Raw genomic sequence first — 25,917 nt, 5'->3', positions numbered from 1 at the left:
TTTGATTTCTGGACACTGTGTTTCTTTATGGGTTTTTTTATGTGCTTACAGTAACAGTAGCATTGGAAATAAGGCAAACCTTTAAATCTTTTCAAGAATGAATGAAGGTGGGGCGCGCTGGTGGCGCAATGGTTAGGGCGCGCGCCCCATGTATTGAGGCCGTCGTCTCAAGCGGGCGGCCCGGGCTCGCATCCCGCCCATGACCTCCTTCCCACGTGTTGCTCCCCACTCTCTCTCCCTGGTTTCCGACTCTATCCACTGTCCTGTCTCTCCATTAAAGGCACAAAAAGCCCAAAAATAAATCTTAAAAAAAAAAAGAATGAATGAAAGTTTGAATTTAATGGAATTGATTAATTCAGAATATTCAGAAGGAACTTCACAAGGAACTTTTGATATTGGCGAGAAATAATCAGGATGTCTGTTGACTCTTCTGTTGTACAGAAGCCCGAAGAGTACATGCTTCCATACATATTATTTTACTTTGTTTCCTGTGATTAGTTATTCTTGGTTGCTTATTCGTTGTTTTCTCAAGGTCAACCAGAAATCAGTTGTTATCACAGGAATCAAAGTGTTTTAATATAATTTGATTAACTCAGGGGTTGCCACTTCGCCTCAAATTTTGTTGCTTCAAACTTTGAGCTCTCTTGGAAAAGACAGTCTGTGATCATCAAATTAAAATCAGAGCAGATGGAACAATACAAAAACAAATAAAACAAATTTAATCAGAAAATGTTTTATCAAAAGCTAAATCAATGGCCGTCTGCCACAATGATTCAGGGTTTGTCTAAAAAAAACCTTTTCTATTCTGTGGGCTTTTTTTCTACCCTTTCTGAATAACAAGCTGAGCTGTGATCCGCAGCGTCTCCTCCTGAATTCCTCGCTTTGTTCTTTTGACTCGGGGAGAAAAACAGAGCTCCAGTGCTGCCAGGGTTTTCACAGGAACAAGAGAGGAGGAGGTTATGTGAGGCTGGATTGACATGCAAGCGTTTGCCAGTGTGTCATTATCCCCAACATGAAACGAGACATCAATCTCTCCGCAGAGTTCAAGCTGGCAATTCATGTCCCCGTTAGCCTTTTTCCCCACGATGAATGTGAGTCTTTTATGACCCATTAAGAGCCTCGGCATTGTCAAGGTCACAGGTAGTCTCCATAAAGCTGTGGGGTCAATAATGTAGCCATGAAAGTTCATGCATGAGGTTGGAGTGCATTTGTATTCCACTGGTATTCCTGATCGCTAAAGCCATAAACGTCTCTGAGCTGAGCAGGCTGCTGACGGGGGTTTCTGATGGTCACCATGCACATAAAATAACGGACGTCGTAATACCTTCAGACTGATGTCTTCATATCTTTTGCATTTCATTCATTCATTAACGGTCCATGTTTTGGTTGATTGTGATGTCATTTCTCAAAATGTTTTGTATATGTAGACTTTGAGCATACAGTTATGTTTGTAAAAATAATAATAATAATTGATCAATATTTGCTCAATTTACTGAACAGATGTTGTGTTACATCTGTGGTTGAAATTCAGGGTCTAGGTTTGATATAATTTATTCAAATGAAACCCACTCCTCATCACATCCTGCTTTCTTCTATCACCACCACCACCAGGGTCTAGACTCCATAGGGGGGTATCACCACCACCACCAGGATCTAGACTCCATAGGGGGGTGTCACTACCACCACCAGGGTCTAGACTCCATAGGGGGGTATCACCACCACCACCACCACCAGGGTCTAGACTCCATAGGGGGGTATCACCACTACCACCAGGATCTAGACTCCATAGGGGGGTATCACCACCACCACCAGGATCTAGACTCCATAGGGGGGTATCACCACCCCCACCAGGATCTAGACTCCATAGGGGGGTGTCACTACCACCACCAGGGTCTAGACTCCATAGGGGGGTGTCACTACCACCGCCAGGGTCTAGACTCCATAGGGGGGTATCACCACTACCACCAGGGTCTAGACTCCATAGGGGTATCACCAACACCACCAGGATCTAGACTCCATAGGGGGGTATCCTATCCTGCCGTCGTCCTCATTACCCCTCTGAGTACATGAAGTCGTCATGATGGAGTCTAAGACTTTGCACATTTATTTCCTAAATTGTTAAATAAATAATAGTTAATTCCTAATTAAGTCTCTCCTGATTGAAATGCTTTTATCCTTGAAACCTGTATCGCTTTAGAGATGATGTAAATCATGTGAATTCTGCTTTAGCTATTCCAGATTTTTTTTTTATCAACTTAAACAGAATTATGAAAATGAAAAACTCCTGAGGACAGTTAAATGCAGAATAAAAAGATATAAGAGCAGGATTTTCCTCCCAATAAAATCAACTACTTTTAGATTCTTATTCTGTCTGACTTTTCTGGACAAACTGTCTCAGTCACTGTTTGCAAATTATTTAATGCTGAAAAAACTCCCTAAAAGTCGAAGAAGTCACTTGTCAATAAATTGAATGAGAGTTTTCATAAACGGCCCACCATTTAGAAACACTTCGGATCACTGCACCGAAACACAGTGAAACCAAAAATAAATTCAATTGTTCTGTTTTTCAATTGAAACCGGCTGAAGAGCAAAACTAGGTCAAGCTGCTCGCTCGATTGTTTCTTCTTCATTTCAAATGGGATTCAATTATCCACAAGCTTGAGCACAAAGCACGACTTAGTCCTGACAGTATTTCTTACTGATATTATTACATATCAAAGAGGTATTCATGGATTGAATGAGACTAGACGGACACAACAGACACAAATTATTTACCTGCATGAATGTTTAAGACTTAAGCATGAGTGCAAGTTGTAAAGTTGAGCTAAATGCTAACCTCAGCAATGCTAACATACTTCCCACAGACTCTACATGCTGGGGCTCAAAGTCAGGGTTGGTAATTTCCTCCAGATCCACTTTTTAAGATTTTGGTTGAAATTGTCTTTAGGTCCTGACAAAGATTAATAACTCATGTTCTCTGAAAAAGAAAAGAAGGAAATCCATCATCTGTATCAGTTTGTAAGCCTGTAAAAACTTCAACCAATGTCTGCCACGAGGTAACAATCTGATGAACCAATCACACGCCTCCCTGTCTCCCTGCTCGCTCTCTACCTCTTGTGTGCTCTAACCCACACTCAAAGCGCGTCACCGATTTATACTGAGAGTGTACTTACCGCTGAATGAGACATGAGACGACGTAGTTTCTACACAATGCAAGAGATGAGCTGAGGTTCGCTTCTGGAGCAATGGCACTCATGCATGTAAGTGAGGGGGCGTGGCTTTAAAAGGAGCACAGAGGGGAGGGGGTGGATGTAGCACTGAGGGAATGCTACTTTCAAAATCATGCTAGTTTTGGAAAATGACCATCCTTGTGTTTAAAGTATGACATTTTTTTACAAATACTTTGTCATGAACCACATGTTTAGATACTTAATGACACTGAGGGGAAACATCCTGCTCACACACAAAGGTCTGAAATACACACATGCACAAACTATTTCACCAACTGCCATGAGACCCACTTTATTCAACAACACAATGCTACTTATTAAGAAACTGCCTCTTTCATTAGAAAGTTCTTTAGAATCAATAAGAACAACAGACTGTATAACAAACTGCATCATTTGAGCGTTCATATCGGAGATTAGACTGAAGGGAATCTGTGAGGTGACTTCTGTGTGCATGATGCAACCTGGATTTTAAAACGCTTGTACTGTAGTTTCAGCCCCGGCCATAGTTATGTAATCGTTGTTATTTTAAATGTTGATCTCTTCAGGAGATTTCATTATACAGTAGTATCATATCAAAGTATTTCAGTTCTGAACATTCGGATACTTTCTGCAAAAACAACAAAGTAAGGAGAAGAGACACTTAAAGACAAACCAACAATATTAAGAGGGGGATTCTTCAGGGATAGATTGAGTCCGCTAATAGCTCTCTGAATTGTGCACCAATAACGTTCGCTATCTGATCTGTTTCGAGGTCCACTTCACAACGTTTATTGCACTAATGGTATTCTCCTCATTCTGCTGTGAAGAGCGGAGCTGTGCGCTCTCATCCTGACAGCCGAGCAGTTTGGGAGAGGACACGTTGTGTGCAGTTTAATGTGCAGGCAAGTCTCGACAGATGTGGAACAGCTTTCACCGTGTTTAATAAAGCTTTATCCCTGTAACAAACCAGCAAGAACATCTCGACCAGATAAAACCACCTGTGAAATGACCCAGCCCGTCTCCACACAGCTGGACACTGTGTGTGCGTATGTGCTGTGGTCGATCTTTTGGCAGCCTCAAACTGGTTTAACCCCTGATTCTTATAATAACAGTAATCTCTGAGTAATATGCACAAGTTTTATTTACAAATGATTTATTTTTGTTATACAAAGGTGGAATACTTGTACTGATCACTGGAACCTTTGCTTGTGACATCCTTTATAAATACTGCTGCGCAGTTGCCACCAACTCTCCGCAGAAAGTAAAATGTCGCCCTAACTGCACATGGCTGTTCGCGCTTCTGTTTGGGAATCAGATATTCATGGCAATAAATATTTGGCCCCAAAATGATTCATTTAAATTAGCACAAATAGCACCGTGCCCTTCTTTCCTTGCTTCATTTGCACTTTAGCAGGCGCAAAACCAACTCAATCCTTTTGTGAGTGAGGCCTTGAGTCTTTTAATAGTAACTTAAATTATTGGTAGATGCTAGATGCTAAAATAATCCTTGCAAAAGGCTCGAAGTACATGACTGCAGAAGTTCTTTTTCCACTGGTGGGTGTTGGTTTTTAGCACAATGTGTCTCTTGCTGTCTCTGTTATCGGCTATTGCTACATTTAAAAATTATTTTCACATTAACATAACATTTTCAGACATGTTAATGTAGTCCAAATATGTCGACCAACTCAACTGACTGAAACACAGCAATAACCAAAATCCCTATGGGATGTGTGAGAGCTTACAGGCTCATGAATTTATTCATTTCATGTATGAACAGTCACAGTTTGGCGTATGGAATTTGCAGTAAAAGCTGATGAATTTGACTACATACTAATGCAGCAGGCAACGTGTTACTGCACATTAATCCCAGAGCTGATGGTGCAAAGTAGCGCTGCACTATACATAGAATATCTTAAAGCGGGATCCAGCGAGACCCAGAGGGTTTATCTGGAATGTGCAGCGAAAGTGTGTTTTCTGCTCTGAAAACAAACTGCAAGATGACGACGACAGGCTTCTCTTCACGGTAACATCAGCAAAACATCCCATCATTCTCTCTGTGTGACCTCTGCAGGGATTATAACAACAACTGTATGCAAGTCTGAAACATGTGATGCTGGATGCTGCCTCATCAGTTCTGCTCAGCAGTGATCAGAATGTGTCAAAGGGGTGTCTTTGCTTCTCGTGTAAAGCATGGGGCGTTGTTTTTTGAGTATTGATGCTTCACAAGAAAATGATACATCTGATTACCTCTCTATCTTCTCCTCAGCTTCCTCTAAACAAACAACGCACTGGTTGCACTGGTTGGTATACATTTAGAATCTGACATGACATGATTATGCACTTGGAGAGCTTAGTGGCTGAACATCCCAGCGGGTGCATTTCTCCTTCTGTGAGCCGTCTTACCTGCTAATTAGGAGGATGGTGAACACGGTCCCTCCAGATACAGAGAAAGCCATGGCTGCAAGTTGAGCGGAGACACCAGCTGGAATTTATCTGTGATAAAAGCACACAAAGGACAATAACATGCAATTTAGAAGGATGCAAGCGATGATAGTAGATGCATAAAATACTTTTTTATCTCCGTTTGAAACAGAGATAGTGCGGTGTTGTGCCGATCCAGTGACGCCTACACCTTCCTGATATTAAACTGTATCAGCTGGTACACACAGCAGATAGTCTGATGCTGATTTTAATCTTTACAGTCTGCATTTTCCATGATTAGTTTTACACTGAGATGATATCTATCTCCCAGGTAATGCTGCTTCTTCTGTGCCACTGGCTTATCTTTAATAGACTCTCTGACAGACTGAAATGCAGGATTTATTTACAGACATACTGTATTTCTAAACTTCACAACAGCAAATTACAGTTCTGACATGCCGTAGGGAGTGTCTGTGTGCAGCACAATGACCTCTTCTTACAGACCTCACCCCAACTCCAAGTCTGAAAGCTCCAGACATTGATGAAAAGTAATAACGCAGTTTCCTTCAAAGGAAATCTCTCTCTCTCTCTCTCTCTCTGTCTCTCTCTCTCTCACTCTCTCTCTCTCTCTCTCTCACTCTGTCTCTCTCTCTCTCTCACTCTCTCTCTCTCACTCTCTCTCTCTCTCTCTCTCTCTCTCTTTTTCCCTCATGCATCTTTTGAGATGAAAGCAGACAGAAAACCTTCAGAGACCAGAATGACTTCAGCACAGAGACCCGACTAATGTGGACGACAAGCTGGGCCGAGAAAATATTTAATGTTCAGTTCATTTCAGTAGACTTCTGTGGTCAGGGTGTTAAAAGTGGCTTTGCAGAGGAGTGGGCGTGAAATACAGTGAGACCTGTTGGTTGTAATGTTACAGCTTTGGTTACATAATACTGATGCATGGTGGTGTGGCTCTGTAGAAGGTGCGACTTGCTCTAATCACAGCTAGGGTTAAAGGTTATTCTGGTATTTTGAGCCTGGTCCATATTTTTACATGTTTAGGGTCTAATGGTGTGGAGGGGGGAGGGCTCTGGGGCTCGCTGTCAGCCTTCCCGAGTTGTCGCAGAGCAGACTAGAAGAGACACAGGTGAAGGGGGTTGGTATCCTGATTCTTGCTGCCCATTGGTCTGCATGGTTGGGTTCAGGGGGAGTTATGGGTGCCATGAGGTAGGCTAGGTTAGAATAGTCGTTGTCACTTCCTGGCTGGCCCTCATGAACGGAGCCTTGGTTTGTTGAGGGCTGGCAGGGCTGTTTGGGTTGTGGAGGCAAAAGGGGCCATGTGGTGGGTTATGCAACTTATCAGTAGGGCATGGGGGCGTTGCTGGGGTTGGGGGTGTCTTCACTGGGCACTTGTCCTTTGATTGGAGCACAGGTATCTTGTTTTTTTCCCTAATAATCTGCTTTCATTGTGAATTTGTGATACATTGTTTTGGGCTTTTATTAGTTGTAAAGCACTTTGTAACTTGTTTATATGAATATGAATATATAGATAAGGTTCTTAATGACAAAAAGGAAAAAAAACTTTTAAAATTACTACAACTGCATGAGTCAGCCAGCAGCCACGAGGAAGGCTGTAATGGCTGAAATTTGAAAATGTATTCAGGGCAAATGCTCCAAATCAAAGTGCTTCCACTAAAAGTTGTTTTTTTCTACTGACCATCTCAGAAAGAGCAAGACACAGCTTTCACACCACTCTCTTAAAGACAACAGACTACACTGATAAAAAAACAAAACATGAATTTGATCTTGAAGAACATGGAGGTGTTGGTCTACCTTTGCCTCTATAACTTTGTTATTGTGAAACCTTTGTGTTTTAATCGTTAGTTTTGATCAAATACTAGTCATCAGTGAATCTGAAACTCTCATGTTCTGTCTGCGTGATGGAATAATCACTTTTCTAAATGGAGTCTGGTGATTTTGAGAAGAGCAAAGATTTACCTGTTTCTGTAAAAGAAATACCTTCTCTTTATTTGTAGGGTAATTTCCCATGATGTTGCTGAAAACTTAATGAGAAAAATAATAACAACCTGTTCCTGAGAGGCAAAAAAAAACTCTCTTACTGAACACAAATTCATCCCAGCAATTACACTCTGCCTCATTGTTGCCGGCTGAGGCAATCAACTGGAGCAATTCTGCCAATCTTCCCATTTACTCCCCAAATATGTAAAACAAATAGGTCCCAGTGTTAAGAATACTATAATTATCATTTAACAGCACAAGTGAAAGTGACATTTAGGACCACACTTTTAATGTTAACATGAACTCATAGTCTAAGCTGCTTTTGACAGATCTCCAGACATTACATCTTGGCGGTATGACTCTGCAAAGCTCACAGAATCTATATCAAAATAAACTCAGGGTGCACTTTTCTGTAATTATAGAGATTGAACTACAGACTACTAGCGCTCTTAAAGCATTGGGATGATGCAGCATGGCCCACTTTCTGTTAAATGTCTTTGCTGTCAACTTTGTCACAGTCAAACGGGCTGCGATAAATGACATGAGTGTTCCTGACAGACGTGCATCAATGTTTCACTCTGCTGATGATCTCATTTAACACACATGCTTTATGACTCATGTTCACTTCATGTAAATAATGCACGGAGTCTAACTGCAGATGGCTTCCTTCTTTTTTTCATACATATTCTTGGAATCATCATGCAGATGTATTTCCCATCACGAGTCACATCGGAATTTTCCTTCCTAGTTTTTTCTGCATCATGCCTTTAGTTACAAGACACAATTCAGGAAGTGGAGAGCTGACAGGTCATGATCGGAGAGAGACAGACTAGACAGTCTAGATTCATACAAGCAGAAGAAAAAAAGAAAAAAACCTGCAGTCATGTTAAGGTCAAGCTACTAGTAACCCTCAGATTAACTGATGCCAGATAAGAAGAGACAACATCTGATTTTAGGGATTTATTTTGGGACATTTTGCAGGTGTGTAATAAATAACTCTTTAATATTTGTTGATTTAGCGCCCTTCAGATCTTTCAAATCTCATAGTTATATTGAATAATGTCATTGCACATTGCATCTTTCTCATGTTGTTCAGGCCTAATCAGCATATATGCTCCTGAATGAGTAGGATATAAAAACAAAAAAAAAGGTAGCTCTCAAACTGCATTACATGTTGTTGGCACCGCAGGAACACCAGAGGAAAGTACAATTACAAGAAGAAGAGGAAATCCTTTCAAACACTTGGGTCAGGCTGAAAACAAATCACAGTTTAGTCTGGTTTGTGAACCAAAACTACCCGGTTATGTCTGGCCCACATTTAAAGATTTTTACATCTTAACAGATTTTGAAAATGTGAGAGGCCCAACCTATGACGAAGAAGATTGAACAATTTTGTTCCTATAGTGTGGAGGGTAAAGATGTGACCATAAGAGCACACCACACTATCAGACTCTGTACGCCAACTACCAGAGTCCTGACTCTAAAAACTGGAAATGTTGCGATCTCTCTCACAGTCAAATGCGACTTTAGAGTAAACAAACTTGGCGGATGATTGCCAGGAAGAATTTGCGACTGTGTTTAACTGACAATTGACAAAGATAAAAGTTCAGCTTTAGATAATAATGTGGAGACAGCATGAGGATGGGCTGTAGATTTTACGGTGCAAACTGGAGATCAGTAAAAATGTATTCTCTGCGGCCGTTGATCTTCCTCCTTCAGTCACCTCGCTTTACGATTAGCTATCGTTTCATTCATGCACTGCATGCTCGGCTGTCCTCGTGGTTCACCCGACACAACATGAGATCAGATCAGAAACACAACTCAGGAAATTCTGGCAAGATAATCTGAAGAAAGCCATTAAAAAACTGTGATTGCTTAGGATTGTCAGAAGGGGGGAATCAAGCCTTAAATTGACCCGGTTATCTTGCAGTTTGTTCCTGCTTTAGGTTTGAAGATAAGTTTGTGGTTAGGTTACTTGAGTTAAGTTTCTCATTACTAATTCATACTATTCAAATATGGCAAGAGCCAATTCCCAATAAATGCATGACATAAATGAAGTCAAGACTGACTTTCGCAGAGGGTTTAAAGTCTGGACTCTTGGGTGTCAGTCCCTTGACTGCGTGACCCATTAAGCACTCACAATTAATGTCATGTTAATTAATTAATGTCTCATTGACTCTACATGTTTCACTGTTTCCATTGTGCTGACTTGTCATTATTTCTGTCACCAGTTCAAAATGCATAGCTTCAGAAGTCATGGTCGTTTCACGTATTGTATTTCTGTAAAACCAAATTAGGCAGAATACTTTGCTCCATTGTCTGCAGCACATGCAGCAGAGCTTCACAGCTAAACAGAGGGTGGTTTAACATGTACAACAAAAAAGGTTTTATTTTTATTACAGCTTTAAAAAGAGACACCATACCCACGCCATAATCATAATGAGTGAATTATTTCTCTTCTTCAATCATATCAGTTTTAAAATCTTGCATCAGTTAAGCTCTTAGTGCACTCCGCAGTGTAGCACTCAACAGTAATTTAAGCTCGATTAAGAATGCATGAAAACAAGTGTAACTCTCTGAGTGATGCACTGGAGGACGAATAAATTGGGCTGGAAATCAAACGCACTCAGAGGACAGCACGGTTACGGGGATTAACTGCAATGTATTTTCAGCATTTAAAAAAAAAGAGTTAAAATGCAAACGTTGATACAAACGCGTAGTGTTTTTTCCCCATGCTCCTACAATTAGAAGCTACAATCTGCTATTTGTATGATAGGATCTTAAACTACATGTTTTGTGTATTCTGTTCATCTCTCCCAGCACTTACATCTGGACCCCCGCTGAGGAACGCCATTATGTATGACATGCAGAATGGTTAATAGATTAAAAGGTCTGAATAAGCCATTCAGCTGGTACATTAGAGCGCGTTATATAACATGGAGAACCATCGAGGGGACTGGGGATGATTTTTTTAACCATGTCTGACTTATTTATATCATTACAATGAAATGATTGATGCATCCTATGGTGTTATATATTTAACCCCAAAATAATCAAGACGACAACTTGTATATTAAAGGGGACATATTATCCCACTATTCCACCTTTTCAAACAGTCCCCTGTGGTCTAAATGAAACATCTGTGCTGTGCTTTGGTCAAAATATAACTACTTTTTGCTCCGTTTTGGTGTGTGTGTCTCTTTAAATTCAATGAACCCCTCTGGAGTTTTCCCAGGAGACATCACTCCTCTGTAGCGAGAAAAAAAATGGCCGACCTGCGCAGAAGTTTTGTTCTAGGCTGGGGATGGAGTCCATGGGTGGAGATATCAGGGGAGGGGAGGGTTTTTTTTCTTTTTTTACCAGAGTCCCACTGTGACATCACAAGTTGAGCAAATTTGAAACAGAGCATTTTTCTCTGTGTTGTAAGACTTACGCAGACCACAAACAAAGGACTGGAAGGGTTTATCCATGGGTTTCTTTTCTTTCCTCTGTCATGATGCTTTTGATGTCTTGTGTGAAGCACTTTGAATTGCCTTGTTGTTGAAATGTGCTATATAAATAAACTTGCCAACTCGCACTTTATTTCACATTTTGTGGGTCAGTAGACACTCAGGTTACCCAAATATATGTTCAAGAACACTGTGAAAGTAGATTTTTCATGATATGTTCCCTTTAAAAATAATAATTTTGCCAAATAAAGGAGGCGCATGAACACAAAAAAAGGTTGTGGATGTAAAGTGATGATATAGTGTCGGAGGCAAAAAGGGAAAAATTCAGATCTGCATTGATTGTTGTAGTAGAAAGCACCCTGCAAAAAGATCATTAGCATGCTCCAGTGCTTCGATGGAAACATCAGCCAACACATATTGATCTGAAGTGGATTTTAATCCACTGCATGAAAAAGAAACCTCAACAGAATCGATGCAATAGACTTGTAACCAGCTGACAACCTGTAAGACCATTTTTTCCAGAAAAAGGAATGCAGGGAGAATCTCTATAATTGTACAAGGTCCTACTGATGAATTATTTTATGATTTAGAATGTTTACTGTTAATTTCTAACCCTGACAAAAGCTTCGGACACTCCAAACTCTCATTATTTATCTATTGATGGTGCTTTCACATTCGCAGAAAAAACTCCTTAAAGTGAGCTGCATGTGTGAACACAAAAAGCCAAATTCTTCACTTCAACAGCTGAATTTTTTCCGCAAGAAGTCAGAATGAGCGGAGGTGAGAACGCAGCAGGTTCTATTCAGGAAAACACATCGTGAGCGAGCGAGCAGGACGGGGTGGTGACGTTTATATCGACCCACAACCATACGTAGACTGCTTGCAACGTTTGTAACTCTGCACGTTGTGTAACTGCTTCATTATGTTTTGTGTTCTTCTGACAGCAATAATCTCCTGCTGTAGGATAGATATGTGAACAAGCAACTCAGGAAGGGACAGTCTGCCTGAAATTCTAATTGTCAAGGTAAATGATAAATGGACTTGAGCTTGTAAAGCGCTTTTCTAGTCTTCTGACTTCTCAGAGTACTTCTTTACACTGCAGGTCACACCTACACATTCACACCAAATTCACATACTGAAGGTAGAGGCTTCTAAAGTGTCCATCAGTATTAACAAATCCCATTCATACACATTCATACGCCGCCAACATAGCAGGAGGAGCAATTTGGGGTTAAGGACACATCAGACTCTACCACTGAGCCTCATGTTTGTGCATACTGTATAAGAAAAAAGTCTTGGGTTGTTTAAATGCCATGGATTCTCATTGGTTGGATCTCCTGAGATTTTGTGGGACAAGTATCATTGGAAGATAAGCCATCAAGCTAAGAAGTATAAGTATCAGTACAACAACCTCCTTGTGATAGCCATCTCCATATAAGGCACACCTTTCTTTGGGCCTGATTTTACATTATCAGTGTGTTCAAACTAAAACAACTTAAATACAAATAGAAGCACAGTCGTGCGCACAGAGAGCTGTCTGCTGACTACCACTGTTTTTACCCTGATCATCAAAGCAGTGCCTGAGGTAAGGCTCGGATATCTCCTCTCCTGTCAGTCTCTTAAATCTCTCCAGACACCCGCCTGAGCTCAGTGAACGTCCAGGTGAGGAACAGTCCAACTTGGGATGATGGGTAACAGTAGAGGTGGGCGATATGGGAAAATATCATATCACGATTTTTTCTTTGCAAAATCACAATCACGATTTTATCACGATTTTTTTCATACTGACCTTTAGACAAATATGTAAGTTACTGACCAGTTCAACCAAACTTATTTCCCTGTATAATGTTTTTAAATGCACAAAAACTGTGCTGACAAGTTTAATCTATTTGAAAAACATCTTTGTAGGAGGTCTGGAGGTCTCACCCAGAAGATCTTTAGCAACAGAAATGTCTTTCCCTCAATTTGATCAATATTTATGCACAATTTGAAGGTTTTCCTCACCACTTTGAAATTATGATTTAGTTATGTGTCCTCTTTTTATGTTCATCAGGAACATTTTCACACAGTGATGCATTCATTTATAAACATGTAGACTTCAAGTTCTTGTGTTTCTGTTCTATTTAGCCCTGCAGAGTTCCTACAGCTGTAGTTTCATATCGGCTCTGCAGCCTTTGTTTATAGGCTGTGTTTTTTATGACATCATTGGACTAACTTTAGTTTTGTTTATATATAATCAAACATAATTCAGAATGTGTTCATTCTGTAACACATGATCAAAGTAAGTTTTACTGAAAGAAGAGTTTTATTCATAGAGGGGGCGGGACATTGTTGATTGACAGACAGTCACCATGGTTACTCACTCTCACCTGCCTGCTGCACACAACGTGTGACGTCGTTTAGTGTAATCCCTATAAATTTGGTTATCACAACAGGTGAGCTTCGGGTGGAGAGGATGATAGTAACTTTTAAAAACCGAGAGAGAGCAGAAAACACCGACAGCAACATTTTAAACCCTGGGGTTATATCTCTCATCAGTGTCTGTCTGAGCTCCGCTCTGTCTGACTGACTCTGCTGACTGTTAATGTCTCTCCGGCTCGTTAAACAGTTTCTTGTGTCGCTATCCGAGATGTAAACTTAACTGTGCAAACTATGCAGATAAGTTAACTGTTGCTCACGTCGTGTCGGTTTGGAAAAATATCATAACATTTGCATATAACCGAGATGGAGTTGTTTTTGTGGACTTTACTTTTAAGTTTCGTTTTCGTTTTCACCACTGCGAAGCAAAAAAGGAGGGAGGGAGACGAGTCTGTGTCGGAGCATAAACTGCAGCAAGATAAATGAATAAACACATTAGCCTGGTTCTACGATCTCTCTGCTTTGGCAGATCGTCAGCACGTTAAAATCCTTCACGATCTAAGATCGTTATATCGCCCACCACTAGGTAACAGTCCTCCAAAGTGAAGCCTGTCGTTCAACTGTGGCTCTAACTGTTGGAAACATGACATTAAACTGACTTGAAAGAGGGCAGCGGCAAATATAAAAAGAAATGTCAAGCAGAACTGAGTCACTTCTTCTAAGTCTCTGGATTTTCCTCCCTTTGTTGCTCTTCAATGTACTTATTCAAGGCGTACTGTATGAGTCACATCAGTAGCATGTCAACCTCTGTGGCCTCATAGCTCCATCCCCAAATTCAGCCTGTCCCCCCGGTTACTGTCTTTTCTTTATGTCATAACCAAGACTTAATGATAGCACACGTTTCTGTTCTCTTTCTGTAGCAAAGCTTTGAAGCTGTTGATTCAATCATAATGTTTGATAAATGCAGGAAATATTTCCAGGCAGGGTATACAATGAAGCGAGATTGTAGAGGTTAAGCCGGATCTGTTGAGCCTGAAGAGTTTTAACCTAGCTTTATCACCATGGTAACTAACTCTGAACTCAAAAAGTAGTTGGGACAAGGTTAAGTTCAGAGCTGCAGCTGAAAACCAGCTGTCATATTTAATTAATTATTATGTAGAAATGTTATCTCTAGGCCTCACAGATCTTAAGTTTAAGCAATGTTTGTTGAAAGTTCTTAAACCGATCCTAATGTAAAGCTTGTAGTGCCACAGAATGGCTTGTAGTGCACTTCATATATACCCATATATATATATATATATATATATATTTTTTTTTTAGGTCGGGTACAATCACTTCTATCTGAACCAGCTCTCTTGCCCGCTTCCATCGCTGCAACACCTGTTGGTTTGCCGTTAGTCAGGCTAACTGAGGGGCGTCCAAAACGGCCGTGTGGGGGTGCCTTAAAACCGCCTACCTTCTCTGGTCCAAACAAATCCAGAGCATTCAGGAGCAGAATCTAAAGTTAGAAGGAGGACATACTGGCTGCTGCATTGTTGTCAGAGAAGCCAGCACTTCAACATAGCATGTTTCTTTAATGTCTGATCATATAGTAAACTCACTTTATCATTTCATTCAGTAGATATCTATATATATAACAGATTGCTCATTTAAATTAGTTCAATAAATTAAATGATTTTGACTAGTTGACCTTAAAGTAGTTATTTCCACGTAATCTTCATGTAGATCAGACCTAATTGCAGTTCCTGTTTATAAGGGCACGTCTAACATCAGTGATATAATCCATATCCCAACAAACATCTGAACGTCTATGTCACAGTGCAGCTCCTCTTCTAACCCGCTCACTCTCACCCTGCCTCTGCATAATCGAGCTCAACTCTGCTCACCTGTGCACACAGCTGCACCTCATCAAACCTGTATCAAAGCTTCTACTTTTTACCCACTCACTGCAGTTCAGCCTCTCATCTGTCTTTGCCCTCTCAGAGAGTTTCACTTTAGCAGACTTCTTACCAGTTGCCCATCTTGCTGTCTCCTCGGTTTTCGTCCTCAGCCTCCTGTTACATGGTACTGTTGTGTGTGAGTGTGTGAGTGTGTGTCAGACACCTTCGAGCCTCACACATCCATTTCTGTTTGTTCCTGACCAGTCAGGATTCTGGACTTTTTGGGCTTCTGGCCTCAGTGCTGAACTGAACAAGTGTGATGCTTATGGGTTCAAAACACTACCCGTTACAGTCTCTGCCTGAACAGTCAGAGCTCCACCAATGAACTTACCGATCCAATGAATGAATTGTGGACTAAAGTTTTTTTTTCTCTGTCCCAATCCGTCCATAGTTTTAAAAAAAACAATTGAAAATATAAAGGAATGCAATATGCAGGAGTCTTTTTCTGACTTCCTACGCTCACCATATGAAAGCACTCTTCTTCACACTCAAACTTCAGTCCGCTTCTTTTTCTTTTAGATTTCTTTAGAATTTCTAAAATCTTTGAAATCCCAATCCTTGTACAGAATCATTAATGCGAGAAGAAAAGTGAGTCAAATAGCCTCATCAGATCCAAGGGATCTACAGGGTGCGGTCAGAGTGGGGTCTTTGAGTTTGCTGCCATTGTCTAACCAACAGTTCTTATAATATAAAAGGGACTTTGCTCCAGAGCTCACCTCCCCACTGAGACCCTGTCCTTGCTCTCTCTCTCTCTCGCTCTTTTATGCACACACTGAGGCAAAGTCTCACAGAAACAGTACGGGCTCTGTGGACCTTATCCAGGCGAGGGTCACTCCTCCCCTGTTTCATCTGCAGGTTGAGAAGCCTCCGTCCAGGCTCTGAGTGACTGCTGCTGCTTCTCAAACTCCCAGACAGTCTCCAGAGTCCATTGCCCTGCATTATAATTGGAAGGAGATAGCAACAGTGCTCCATATATTTATATATACTGAAATCTGGAGGCCTGTTATTACAGCACCAGAGGAGGAGGAGGAGGATGAAGAGGGGGAGTAGATAAGAAGGAGTTCCCTTTCAAGAAATGGTTCAATATATTTTAAAGTTTTACTGTAAAGTCAAATGAGAAGCTCGTCACCACTTTGGTGGTGAGTACGAAGCTACCAGAGCCTGACCTATATTGGATTTTTAAGACAATACTTACCAATACTAATATTGATTTATGAGGGGAAAGGTTCACTGATTTCCAATAGGCTGAAAGGGTTAACAAAATCTATAACTGGAGTGGAAGAAAAAAAACTTTTTAATGGACTGTGATTTGATCCCCCCCCCCCTCCTCCAAGGCTTAGGTAAGAGTAAAATGAAAAGCTGCTTGTAAATCTATCCCCATGGCTTACTTGCGCGGGGTTCGTTGTTTGGGCCCATGGATTTGTAACTGCACACACAGATTTACAATGCAGTGGAGGGGACGCCATCCGTCCACTGTGCTGGTTTAAATTAAGGCAGTAGAGCATTATGCCAGCATGGCAGCACCACTGATTAGTGGCGGGAGGCTGTAAGGCTGTAATACAACTTAGATCCAACATTTGACTGGCTTTGCGGGGCTGAACTGATAAACAAATCAACAATTTATTTCACCAGATTCATTAGTAATTCTGGTGCCCACTAGAGAGGGAAACAACACTTAGACTGCCAGTCGGCTAATTGCACAAATTCCTAATTTTTACCTAAAAAATTAACCAAGCATCCAGAAACAATCTCTTTGTCAGCTACACTTTCAACCCCTCCTCATTGTTGTGTCCATGCCCGAGCATAAAGCAACAAAATGCAACTTTTAAAGTGGACCAAAAACTTTAACCAGGGAGAGTGGCGTCTATCTCTTTGCCACAGAGCGCCACAGAGCACCCCGGTAGCCTGTTTTCAGCACTATGTAACTTTAGCACTTTGGACAGTGGTTATCTTGTGAGAAGTCGGGGGGTTCGATCCCCAGCTCCTGCAGCTACATGCTATGTGTCCTTGGGAAAGACACTTAACCCCAAGTTGCTCCCACTGCTTCGTTGACGGTGTATGGATGTGCTCGCATGGAATTAATGACTTATGGTCACTTTGCATAGAAAACTCAAGTCCATTTACCATTTATAAGTGCGTACAGCTTTACACCACTAACGGCGCACAAAGCACACAGTTAGCCCGTCTCTGATGTTTGATACAATGGCGGAGGCTGAGAGGTGGAAGAGGACAGCGACGGATGGAGCTGCAAAGATAAACGGAGAAAGCAAGAAGCCAGACTATAGAGTCAATATCATACAGGCTTTTACACGTTGGCGAAACAGTAGACTGCACGGCCGACCCTGGGGTGGCTACATGAATACACTGCATTTTTATAACAGTGCAGTTGCATTCAGCGACCTGTGGTGGGCACCAAATATCCAATATGTGAATAATTTTAATTAATTCATATAAAAAAGTAAATGTTATTTATGTGTAATCTAATTTAACTTTGTACAAAAGGACGACAAGTTGACCAACATGTCAAACTATTCCATCAACAAATAAAGATACAACAGACCTTTTCACACATAAATGAACATACAGTACGTCGCTTTGCCTCTGGGCTTTGCTCATATTTCACATTCAATCACATGTAATCCTTGTAAGAAAAGAAAAGGCCTGAGGGAGAAGCTCTGATCTGAAGACACATCTGGCCACTGTGACAGCTTGAGACTGGACAACAGCAGAAGGAATTATGCTATCAGATTACATTACCCATGACACATGACAGTGTGCCACTGAGTCAAGGCCAGATCCCAAGAGACCAGAACCAGAGAGTGACATAACAGCTGCCAGGACGCACCTGCACTGCAAAACCTGGCACGTACACAGAGAGTCCAAAAAGGGGCTGGAGCCACTGTTGACTCCAAAAATACTCCTGGCTTGTGTGACATACATTTAGATTTGTATTGTATATATATATATATATATATATATATATAAACAATTATACTCCGTTTGCATTTTTTAAAATTATTTTGTATTATTTAACCAGGAGAAACTAGAGTGTCCATGCCCAAGAATCAACAGAAATCAGACACTTTCTTATCAGTAGACTGCTCTGGTGCTCCTTGCATTTTGAGTTTCTCATTAGACCAGCTTTCAGACATTTCAGCCATTTCCTAACTGAACTCTCCTGCGCTTGGTGGGGCTCAGCTGGGTGGGTTTGTCACACATATCAGCTCTGTGCCGTTTTTATCCCTTTCTGGTTCTAAGGTGGAAAAAGCACAACAAATCTGAGTTTCTTTATAGGGTCTTATTTCTGCAAAAGCATTATGTAATTAAAAAGAAAGGAAGTCCTGGGTCAGTGTCTATTTACCTACATGATTGCAGAGCTACAATGGGGGGGGAGGGGGGGTGATGTTGTTGATCCTGTGAGCTTCTGATCTAAACGTAAACAAGCTGAAGGAAACGCTGTCTAATCAGTGTGAATACAGAGCTCAGAACAAAAACCCCAGAGTTTGACTTCACTCCTATTTTTCCTTTTTTAGAAAGTCATTCCTCCAAAATATATTTACATTGATTGATACGATATTCATTATCAGAATGTTGCTTATTATATTTTTAAATAAATACAAAATGACAGGCTCCTGAATTCACTGCTCAGATCAGTGAAAGAAACCATTAATCTAATGGGAGAAAACTGGTCTACACAAAGAGAAACAAATCAATTTCATGCAAACATGCAACATTTTTTTATTTCTTCAATAAAAGTGTCATAATATTGCAGGTTATGAATACTGTGGAATTATTATTGGAGCTGTGGCAAAACAAACATCTGTAAGGAGAATTTTATAGGTCCAGTAAATGTCCCAAAGACGTCTGGACACGCCCCTGTTGCAAACAAAACAGAGTTCAGTACATACATATTAAGAAGTGATGAAAATAGTAGTACGGGTACCAAACAGGGTCAGAAGGTCTGCACCTGCCCCGAGAGATGTGAGTAACCTGACAAAGATGAATCACCAGCCCTCCATTCTAGTGACACACAGCAGAGCTCCCATTGAGTTTTCCAGACCGCAGAAAGAAGTCAATAAGCAGGTAAAGGAAGCAAACAGGAAATCAATAAAGACTGAGACAACTAAAAAAAAACAGCACGCTGCCACATGTCCATGAAGGCATCGCCACTCTGATACCGTAAACAGAGAGGGGAGAAAAAAACACAGCCCTAGCTTTGGAGTTTTGAAGATAACAGAGAGCCTTTCCCATTATCTCTGCATTCATGTAAATGTCCCTGCCTCTCTGTGCCTGCGACGTCTGACGACTGGTCTGTCCACTCTGTGAGCGCTCAATCTGAACAGCAGCTGGCAGTTTGTAGAAAAACAAAATGTGCACCAATTACCCCACAATCTGTGCTTATTCTGCTGATTACAGGCAGTATCAAGTGGTAAATATAGTTGGAGGAAATGAGAGGAGGACTCATCATAAGGCTTCACGGAGCATTAGCGTGATTTTAATTAGATTTTATCTCAGAAGAATCACTGCTTTTGCTGGGAGCATGCGTCTGTTGACTTCACATCTTATCTGTTGCAGAACTGCTGGAGAAGGATTGGTTAAAGAAGACCTCAACGCTGATAAGAACTACAGCGGTTCTGATTCTGATAGTACTGGAAATGACTCTGAGACAGTCTTAAACAAAGATAATTGACCAGTATGGGAGCCTATGTTTTGACTCAAACAGACCAGAAAAGTTGAATGGTTTCAACGGATATAATTTTTTGGAAGCATTATGGTTGCAACTGGCAACAGCTGTTTCAGAAAGGTGAAGTAGAACCGACTTCATCTCATTTTTCAGGATTGCAAAAGCCTATCGTGTATTGCAAGAGGAGAATACAACAGAGCGCCCAATGAAGCTTAGAGCTTGTGTTTCGGTCAAGATTCATCTTGTGTTTATTATTAGTTTCAAACCAAACCACCCCAGTGATTCAAACTGGAAATAAAAAACACTGAATAAAACAGATTCATGCTAAAAAATCAGATTCTCTCACCCACTTTCCAACTGACTCAGGAGACACAGATGATTACATAATCTTTTTCATACAAAAGTTGTATTTATTCATGATCTCTCTCAGTTAGGACTGACTGTAAACACAGAAAAAAGGGAGTTCTATGACATTCATTTCCTTTCTTTAATGTTTAGAAAGGTTTTAATTTGAGACAAGCGACATCATGATCACAATAATATCACATCCAAACTATATAGTTCACAGCTGGTGTTTAGTTTTATACTAATGCAGTGGTATCTGCACATTTGGAAACTCAGATTTTGGGTAAAAAACGTATGATCAGAAAGTCTCAACAGAAGGTAACTCTGCTTGTAAACGTCCACAGGTTGTATTAGTAAACGCTGATAAATCCTCCCCTAGTAAAACCCACCTCCCGCTACACCACCCTGAGGGTCTCTATCAAATCCATTTCTGACCTTCACCTCTGTGCACGCTGATAACTGTGATGCTTAAACCCACCCCTGTGTCCAATTACAGGTTTCCCTTCATGAGCAGGAGCACTATTGGAACACTTGATTGTTGCTCTTTTTATAGTCTGCGCACAATCTTCAAGAAAAAAAAATGACTCTGCATGAGGAAAAGCAATCAATGATTTAGTGAAGCAAAAAACTTGTTAACCTCCTCACCCTCCTTCACATGCAGAAAGAGCATCTTTTACGCACTGGTGCACCAGCAGCGTGCACAGGCTAATTTAATTGAAAGCAGCAGATTTTAGGAGGGAGACGCACGCATGCACGCGCGCACTAGGATGGACGCATACATTTGGCTGTTAAGTAACACCTAGTGAAATCATAGTCTACGCATGACCATTTTTATATATTTTTGGATAATGTCGGTCAAATAAAATGAATATTGGCACACTTCTAAGTTTAAATCGTCCACAGAGTTTTGCAACCACCCTGCATCAGACCGCACGCGCTGTTCAAAGGAGCGCTTGTGAGAGAAAAAAACGCACTACGGAGGGACAGAAAACATCTCTAAAATGTCAACGCGATCATCATTTAACACATTAATCAGCGAGGGTATTGAAGTAAATACCAGAACTTTACCTGTAACTGCAGATCGTCGCGTGCATGTCACATATGTCAGCGCACCCTGGAAATAAGAGTCCGTAACGTCAAGCGCTGTCCCTCAGATCGGTGCGTTGATGTCAGTGTGACTTCCACCCAGTTAAACCAGCACCTGCTGATCCGCGCGCACATATGCCCGCGCAAACAACTGGTTGTGCTCTGTCAGCGGATTTCCATTAACCACTGTGGGCTGGACGCGCCGCTGCGCAATGACGCACGCCATGGACTCGCAGCTGATTTGGAGTATCCAAAGCTGCTCGAGATGAAAGCCCAAAATATCCCGTCATGATGTTGTGCTCTGCGTTAACCTCCCATTACTGCAAGAGGAAAATATGATCTTTTATGGTACAACTGAACCATGGAGGAGTATTTTTTGTCACCCCCTTTACATGAGATACTTGAGTCTAGAGGCGTTTAGAGAACATTTGTTTCAAACCTCAAGCTGGGGTTTAATCTGATAATGGAGACTATGTTGACACACAGCACGTGCACCATGCTATTATTCCGTCTCTATTTTGGTACTTTGGAGAAATCAAGTGACAATAATCCTGTCAGTGCACATTTAACGCTTCGCAGCAGCACTTAGAGCTATGAGACTTTCTAATCAGCTGTACGAGGAGGGGGGGAAAAGATAGCTCTAAAATTCAGGAGAGGATTCTTGGAATGAAGGGCCGTGTGCCAGATAATTCTCCTCTGATTGATGGAACTCGACACCCTCCCTACAGACCTTACCTCTGCCTCTGCCCGTGTGGGTGTACAGGAAACTGTTCACCTCAGGGGGAGTGAGGGGCGGCCAGTCAGGCAGCAGCTGATACAATCTCTGCTCACATGTGTGCCGTAACTGTTGGAGCTCAGTGTGGGGATGTTAGGGCAGGCGGAAGTGGGTATAAAGAGACCACCATTCACAGTCTGTATTCTGGCAAACAGCCTTCCAGCTGAGGACTGCTTGAGGCAGAAAGGTGATTCTGCACGTGCGTATATGAGCTTTATCTTCAGCCAGGGTGCTCAGCTGACCTCTTCAATCTGACCTGCATTTTCAACGCTTCACGATGGATCCTCTGACCTGAATACACTTTTTCATAATTGCATAAACACAGTTCCTGTTACATACAAACTGTATAAAGTTGTACAAACGCCAAATAACAATTTTCTGTTGTTCTCACTTTTAGCGCCTTCTCACTGCCATCTTTGTCCAAAGGCAACTGGACTTGATTGAAGATCTTCAAGACGTTTCACTCTCCTCCCAAAGGCTTCTTCAGTTCTATACACTCTCACACACACAAACACACGCACACACACACGCACACACACACACACACACACACACACACACACACACACACACACTCAGAATCATCAATAAACACCAGCTAACTAACAAGATGAATAGTGACACATATTCCTCATCAGCTGGAGGTCTGCCGCTATTTCTTGCCAACATTGCTCTTGTTCATAACTTTCATGATAGGAGGTGGAAGACAGACCAAACAGACATGCCAGCTGTTACCATGGTGCTTTCAGACGCTGTGACATTTGGTGCAATCAAAAAAAAGCCCTAAAGTTAAGGAATCAGCCTGTGGCCCTGTTCTCACTGTTCAAGAGTATATAGTCCTACAACCAAAATTTAAAAAACGCCAGAAATTAATTTGACCAGTCGGGTTAGGGTTGTGATCAGCCCTCGGGCCTCCCATACACTGCATGGCAAACAAATCACAAATTAGCTTAAATTCTGCCTGACTTCGAAATCCGAATTGTGACTCAGAAATCAGGTCAGAACAGCCTAAACTCACACAGCGTATAACTGGCCTTAAAGGGGTTAAGCTCACAAGTAGGGCACTCACCCTTTACTCCGCTTTCAAATAATAAAGTTCTCCCTTCTGGTCTCTGACCTTTACTGAGATGGCAAGAGAGAGAAGCAGAAGTTCCTTATCTGGATCATTAAAGTCTTATCAGAATGCAGCTTTATACCAAGTATTGACAGTATTTATACTGTATTACAGAAGGTGCAAGATCATCTAAATGCATTTTGTTGGTTGCCTGAAAAGGAAAGATAAATTCAGTTTTGTGTTTTTTAAAGAAATCAGTTCAATCTTGGAGAGAAAAAAAAAAAAGCAATGTGTGATGGTCAGAGGAGGTGACATTTTCGACACCTCCTTCACACTTAGACATTTTTGTATGTTAGCCTGAGGGCGCTCAGAAATGTAAAGGTCAGGGCGGCGTGACCTGGCAGCTCATATTGTGTACATGTGACACGTTTGGTTTGGCACTTTGATAACATGTTGTCCTCACTGTCACTGTCAGCCAGCATTTCCTGTCTCTACTTTCAGTTCTTATAAAAGCAGATAAAGAGAAAGGATGTATGTTTGAGTTGGTCACAGATACTGGGCGGGAAAAAACTGTTACAAAGGAAATAAAGATACCATCCTTTTTAATGTCTTTTTATTTAGGTTAAAGGTAATGTTAAAGGAGCAATATGTAACTCTGACACCTAATGTTTAAAATGGGTACTGCAGTCTAAATACAAACATTGTGGAGAGCTAGTAGCCTAGGAACAGTGAATCGATCCTGATTGGTCATATCAGTTGCCAGTTGAAAGGTCAGAGTACATAAGTTAGTGCAGTTGAATACAGTTGATAACAGCAGCAGGAATTTTGAAGCAGTCTGTTGATCTTTATGGATGTCATGTGTTTGAATTAAATCTTTTAATGGATTTGGATCATGGGGATTTTTGCCAATGAAACAGAACAGTTTTTGGTGGGATATTATGACCGGATGAGTACAGTAGACCTTCCGATTGTGAGAGAAATGGATCAGAAAGACGTGTTTAGTTTGTTGGTGGTCTGACAGATGTGTAGATTGTGGCTGCTGTGTTGGTTAGATCTTGATATGTTTACATGGTCACAAGAACCGAAGCTTTCTAGTTATGTAGAATGAGTGATATATAAAGAACAACAGTTTTTTAAATGACGATGATTATGAGAAAACACACTTTAGGCCTAAATATTCAAACCAGACACCTGTGTAATTTAGAGTTTTCTACGTTCTCATGGCCTCTTAAGAACTTGAATCACATTGAAGTGACATTGCAAAAAAGCTGATGATTTTTACCGGTTCACGCTAATTTCGACTTATTATTAACAGAATCTGATGAACTGATATCGAAGCTGACGTTTTTGTGAAGGGAGTTAAATTTTTGTCAAAATGTGCCCACCTCTGGGAATGAGCTAAACAAAACAACCTGTTAGCTTTTAAACAGCACATTCCATATCATCCAAATGAAATCAAATAAAGATGAAAAGTTAATTCCAAAGTCACATTGGCTCCCTTTATGTTCTGCATGGAAGAGTTTTAAGGAGGGGGAGGAGTCAGGGGCAGAATTATGTAATCTGAAGATGGAAGGGGGACTTGTGATTTAACACTTGCACTGTCACAACTACACCCTTCCGCCTCTACACATACTAAAATAAAGAACCTTGAGGAAAAATGTACTCTCTGGGTGTAACCATTCAAATCTTGTTGACACACGCTAAAAGAGATGGTTTGCTTTAAAGGGCCAAAGGCTTCAGAGTGAGAGAGCAAATCTTATTTCACAGTAGGGGGGAGAATATAGTCACTCGGACAGAGCATTAAAAACAGGGCAGTGACCTCTAATAAATGGTAATTTAAGACACACTTCCATCCTTATAACTCACCAATCAATAACCAAATACCTAAAATCAAATCAGAAAAGCAAATTTCCTATGTTACGTTGTAATTGCCCAGTCCTGCAGTATTTTCTTCACAGTGTCACCTGCCATGTCCTGCTGTCCTTGGAGTATATTCCCGGGCTTAATATCTTCTGTATAGCCTTGAAGTTCAAGCAAGGGACCCTCCCCCCCTGTAATTCTTTATGCATGTGAGAGGAAGGGACAGGTGAGAAGATGAGCCCGCTAATACGAAGGCCGTGCAGCTGTCAACCTCCTCCCGCACCACAAGGCCCGCTTGTGATGAATCTCCGCCTCCTGTTCTCTCTCTAGCTCTCTGTCAAATTTAAAATCCTGTTGGAGTATTTTCTCCGCGTCCACCTGAGCCCTCATTCATCTGCTGCTGCTGCTGCTGCTGCATTCACGGAACCATTCCACCCAGGGTTATATGGCCATGTGCATGTGTTATGCATGATTTATGTAGGCTGTGTTCTCCGAGTCCCATCACTTAGACCTGGGTCACCAGAGTCAAGATGCTCCCTGAAACCAAAGCTTTCATGCCAGTGATCTCTCAGGGTCTCAGGGGGCTTTGAGTGTTTGATGCATTATTCATGTGTGGATATGTAGATATTTCTACAAGTGCGCAAGTGAAGTGAGTCTTTGAGAGTATTTCAGATGCCACTCAAGCGTTGCAGAGTGTCTCTATCTTGTTCAGCAATTTAACATCTGACCACA

General features: G+C 41.2%; 1 protein-coding gene across 1 annotated transcript in view; it reads right to left on the bottom strand.

Annotated features, from left to right (window-relative positions):
• LOC132975870 (gamma-aminobutyric acid receptor subunit pi) overlaps positions 1-21,760 on the bottom strand; it is a 63,332-nt gene extending 41,572 nt beyond the window's left edge. The window contains exons 1-2 of the mRNA XM_061040713.1: positions 21,479-21,760; positions 5,613-5,702 (exon numbers count right to left, since the gene is read on the bottom strand). Of these exons, the coding sequence (XP_060896696.1) occupies positions 5,613-5,665 (53 nt within the window). The 5' untranslated portion in view covers positions 5,666-5,702; positions 21,479-21,760. The remainder of the gene's footprint in view (positions 1-5,612; positions 5,703-21,478) is intronic.
• Between the last annotated feature and the right edge of the window lie 4,157 nt (positions 21,761-25,917).

This window comes from Labrus mixtus, chromosome 6 (assembly GCF_963584025.1).
Source record: "Labrus mixtus chromosome 6, fLabMix1.1, whole genome shotgun sequence".
NCBI classification, from domain to species: domain Eukaryota; kingdom Metazoa; phylum Chordata; class Actinopteri; order Labriformes; family Labridae; genus Labrus; species Labrus mixtus.
This window is presented reverse-complemented; position numbering and strand designations above follow the sequence as displayed.